Raw genomic sequence first — 4,676 nt, 5'->3', positions numbered from 1 at the left:
AATCCTTGGTTTACATTTAGTAGTGTTGAATCCTTGGTTTACATTTAGTAGTGTTTAATCACTGTTGAATCCTTGGTTTACATTTGTAGTGTTTAACCACTGTTGAATCCTTGGTTTACATTTGTAGTGTTTAACCACTGTTGAATCCTTGGTTTACACTTAGTAGTGTTTAACCACTGTTGAATTCTTGGTTTACATTTAGCAGTGTTGAACCACTGTTGAATCCTTTGTTTACATTTAGTAGTGTTTAACCACTGTTGAATCCTTGGTTTACATTCAGTAGTGCTTAACCTTTGTTGAATCCTTGGTTTACATTTAGTGGTGTTTAGCCATTGTTGAATCCTTGGTTTACATTTAGTAGTGTTTAACCACTGTTGAATCCTTTGTTTACATTTAGCAATGTTTAACAGCTGTTGAATCCTTGGTTTACATTTAGTAGTGTTTAACCACTGTTGAATCCTTGGTTTACATTTAGTGGTGTTTAGCTGTTGTTGAATCCTTGGTTTACATTTAGTAGAGTTTAACCACTGTTGAATCCTTGGTTTACATTTAGTGGTGTTTAGCCATTGTTGAATCCTCGGTTTACATTTAGTAGTGTTTAGCCGTTGTTGAATCCTTGGTTTACATTTACAAATGTTTAACAGCTGTTGAATCCTTGGTTTACATTTAGTAGTGTTTTACCTCTGTGTAATCCTTGGTTTAAATTTAGTAGTGTTTAACCTCTGTTGAATCGTTGGTTTACATTTAGTAGTGTTTAGCCGTTGTTGAATCCTTGGTTTACATTTAGTAGTGTTTAAGCCGTTGTTGAATCCTTGGTTTACATTTAGTAGTGTTCAGCTGTTGTTGAATCCTTGGTTTACATTTAGTAGTGTTTAGCCGTTGTTGAATCCTTGGTTTACATTTAGTAGTGTTTAACCACTGTTGAATCCTTGGTTTACATTTAGTAATGTTTAACAGCTGTTGAATCCTTGGTTTACATTTAGTAGTGTTTTACCTCTGTGTAATCCTTGGTTTACATTTAGTAGTGTTTAACCTCTGTTGAATCCTTGGTTTACATTTAGTAGTGTTTACCCACTGTTGAATCATTGGTTTACATTTAGTAGTGTTTAACCACTGTTGAATCCTTTGTTTACATTTAGTAGTGTTTAACCACTGTTAAATCATTGGTTTTCATTTAGTAATGTTTAACCACTGTTGAATCCTTGGTTTACATTTAGTAGTGTTTAACCATTGTTGAATCCTTGGTTTACATTTAGTAGTGTTTAACCACTGTTGAATCATTGGTTTACATTTAGTAGTGTTTAACCACTTTTGAATCCTTGGTTTACATTTAGTAGTGTTTAACCACTGTTGAATCCTTGGTTTACATTTAGTAGTGTTTAACCACTGTTGAATCCTTAGTTTACATTTAGTAGTGTTTAACCACTGTTGAATCATTGGTTTACATTTAGTAGTGTTTAACCACTGTTGAATCCTTGGTTTACATTCAGTAGTGTTTAACCACTGTTGAATCATTGGTTTACATTTAGTAGTGTTTAACCACTGTTAAATCATTGGTTTTCATTTAGTAGTGTTTAACCACTGTTGAATTAGATTCATTTATTATGAAGTAATGGTATTATTTGTTGCATGAACAAGTGTGATTACATTAGTGCAACTATATCAATCACAGTTTGTAGTTTAGCAGTATAAAGCCTAGAGAATAGCTAGAAACCAAAATATACATCATCGTTTTGCTCATAGTTTATGGATATTAATTTATTTACCCAATTTGGGCCATATTGCATGGTTTTCTTCACTTTGAAGGCTTTTGACTGTCTAATTATGCATGCTCTAGTATAACATGTGGCTAATGAATGATATAAATAATCTTTTACACTAAGTCAAGATTAACATCTATTAAGTCATAGAATCAATTTCAGTGTAAAGTTTCTTAAGTTTTATACATAATGATGTGGACTTCTTGTTTTATTAATATATATATATATATATATTAAACAGATTTTGAATAATTTGATTGGGTTTAATATGTTTATAATTCCCATAAACCCTTACAGCCACTGATTAACCAGAAGGAGACAGTCCTTCGAACACGAAGCTTGTGCATTGCAAGGCATATTCTAGAATCATCTAACATATTCATCTTAATCCCAGTGTTCTGTGTGCTATTATTGGCATTTAACTTATAGATCTAGATGTGTATTTTTAAGTATCTTAATACAGATTTTATGCAAGGTACATCTTATTTACAAACCAGTAGTCTTTCTTTGCTTCAGTTCTATTCAAAATGCAGTGTTTCCCTGTTAAATAGATGGAAAATTATTGTTCTGTAATGTGGGTTTTAAAAACATTAATAAGTTCCTTAAATTCAAAAATAATTTGTGTGACATTACCCTTTGCACATGGGCACCATGTTCTGGTCATTTTTTTCTAGAGAATTGGAGAGTATCACTAGGCTATGCTTACATCTTGTTTAATTACTGCAGTTTTAATGTACCTATGTTTGTATGTGTGTTTGTATTTCGTCATCTTAATAATACAAAGAAACCAAATTTTATCGTTTGATCTAATTTTGTTCAACAATCTTTCATATACTTTGAGTTTATAATAGTTCATATCAAATCATGCTAATATGTGATTTTTATAACCATGTAGCTACAAGATTGGTGGGTTATGAGTTCTTAACTGTGTGAACTTTATGACAGTGTAGCTGCAGTACTGGTGGGTTAACTGTTATGGAATGTGTGATTTTTATGACAATGTAACTAAAAGATTAGTGAGTTATGTGTAATTTGTTCAAATTTGTAATTTTTATGACAATTCAAATGAAAGATTAATCAGTAATGGATTGTGAAGTATTATGGGATATTTTATGATAATGTAATTAAGAGGAAAGATTGGTAAGTTATATGTGTTGTCAACCATGTGACATCTGTGACAATGTAAGAAAATTGGTAGGTTATCTGTTGTATAAAATGATAGATATTTTCAAATTCAATACTCTGCAAATTTGTGAAAATTACTAATGTTTACCAAACTAATAAGTGTTTTCATCTTTCCACCATACAGGATTTTGTAGAAAAAAGAAATATATTTCAAGAGTTTGAACAATCTTACGCAGTTTTACAGAATGCAGCTGAAACTTGTCAAAGAACTGGAACAGCTGGTTAGTTTATAGCAGTTACTTGTTGTTACTTTGAAGACTATGTAATACATTCATAATAGTTGTTGTTACTCATAATTATTAGTACGTATAAGGTTGTGTAAGACATTGACTAAAATGGTTTGTTAGTACGTATAAGATTGTGTAAGACATTGACCATAATGGTTATTAGTACGTATAAGGTTGTGTAAGACATTGACCATAATGGTTATTAGTACATATAAGGTTGTGTAAGACATTGACTAAAATGATTATTAGTACATATAAGGTTGTGTAAAACATTGACTAAAATGGTTTGTTAGTACGTATAAGGTTGTGTAAGACATTGACCATAATGGTTATTAGTACGTATAAGGTTGTGTAAGACATTGACCATAATGGTTATTAGTACGTATAAGGTTGTGTAAGACATTGACTAAAATGGTTATTAGTATGTATAAGGTTGGGTAAGACATTGACCATAATGGTTATTAGTACGTATAAGGTTGTGTAAGATATTGACCATAATGGTTATTAGTACATATAAGATTGTGTAAGACACTGACTATAATGGTTTATTAGTATGCATAAGGTTGTGTAAGACATTGACCATAATGGTTATTAGTACGTATAAGGTTGTGTAAGACATTAACTATAATGGTTTATTCGTACGTATAAGATTGTGTAAGACATTGACCATAATGGTTATTAGTACGTATAAAGTTGTGTAAGATATTGACCATAATGATTTTTTAGTACGTATAAGATTGTGTAAGATATTGACCATAATGGTTGTAAATATCTATAAGGTTGTGTAAGACATTGACCATAATGGTTATTAGTACGTATAAGATTGTGTAAGACATTGACCATAATGGTTATTAGTACGTATAAGGTTGTGTAAGACATTAACTATAATGGTTATTAGTACGTATAAGATTGTGTAAGACATTGACTATAATGGTTTATTAGTACGTAGAAGATTGTGTAAGACATGGACTATAATGGTTATTAGTACGTGTATGATTGTGTAAGACATTGACTGTAATGGTTATTAGTACGTGTAAGATTGTGTAAGACATTGACTGTAATGGTTATTAGTACGTATAAGGTTGTGTAAGATACTGAACATAATGGTTATCAGTACATATAAGGTTGTGTAAGACATTGACCATGATGGTTATTAGTACATATAAGGTTGTGTAAGACATTGACCATGATGGTTATTAGTACATATAAGGTTGTGTAAGACATTGACTATAATGATTTATTAGTACGTATAAGATTGTTTAAGACACTGAACATAATGGTTATTAGTACGTATAAGGTTGTGTAAGACATTGACTGTAATGGTTATTAGTACGTATAAGATTGTGTAAGACACTGAACATAATGGTTATTAGTACGTATAAGGTTGTGTAAGACATTGACTGTAATGGTTATTAGTACGTATAAGATTGTGTAAGACACTGAACATAATGGTTATTAGTACGTATAAGGTTGTGTAAGACATTGACTGTAATGGTTATTAGTA

At 30.8% G+C, this 4,676-nt stretch overlaps 1 protein-coding gene across 1 annotated transcript in view; it reads left to right on the top strand.

Moving 5' to 3' along the window:
- LOC106470726 (nesprin-1-like) overlaps window positions 1-4,676 on the top strand; it is an 88,675-nt gene that overhangs the window by 46,227 nt on the left and 37,772 nt on the right. The window contains exon 9 of the mRNA XM_022399362.1: window positions 3,070-3,166. Coding sequence (XP_022255070.1) covers window positions 3,070-3,166 — 97 coding nt within the window. The remainder of the gene's footprint in view (window positions 1-3,069; window positions 3,167-4,676) is intronic.

Source organism: Limulus polyphemus, unplaced genomic scaffold (genome assembly GCF_000517525.1).
Source record: "Limulus polyphemus unplaced genomic scaffold, Limulus_polyphemus-2.1.2 Scaffold4185, whole genome shotgun sequence".
Taxonomy (NCBI): Eukaryota; Metazoa; Arthropoda; class Merostomata; order Xiphosura; family Limulidae; genus Limulus; species Limulus polyphemus.
Note: the sequence above shows the minus strand (reverse complement) of the source record. Positions and strands in the feature narration are given on the sequence as shown.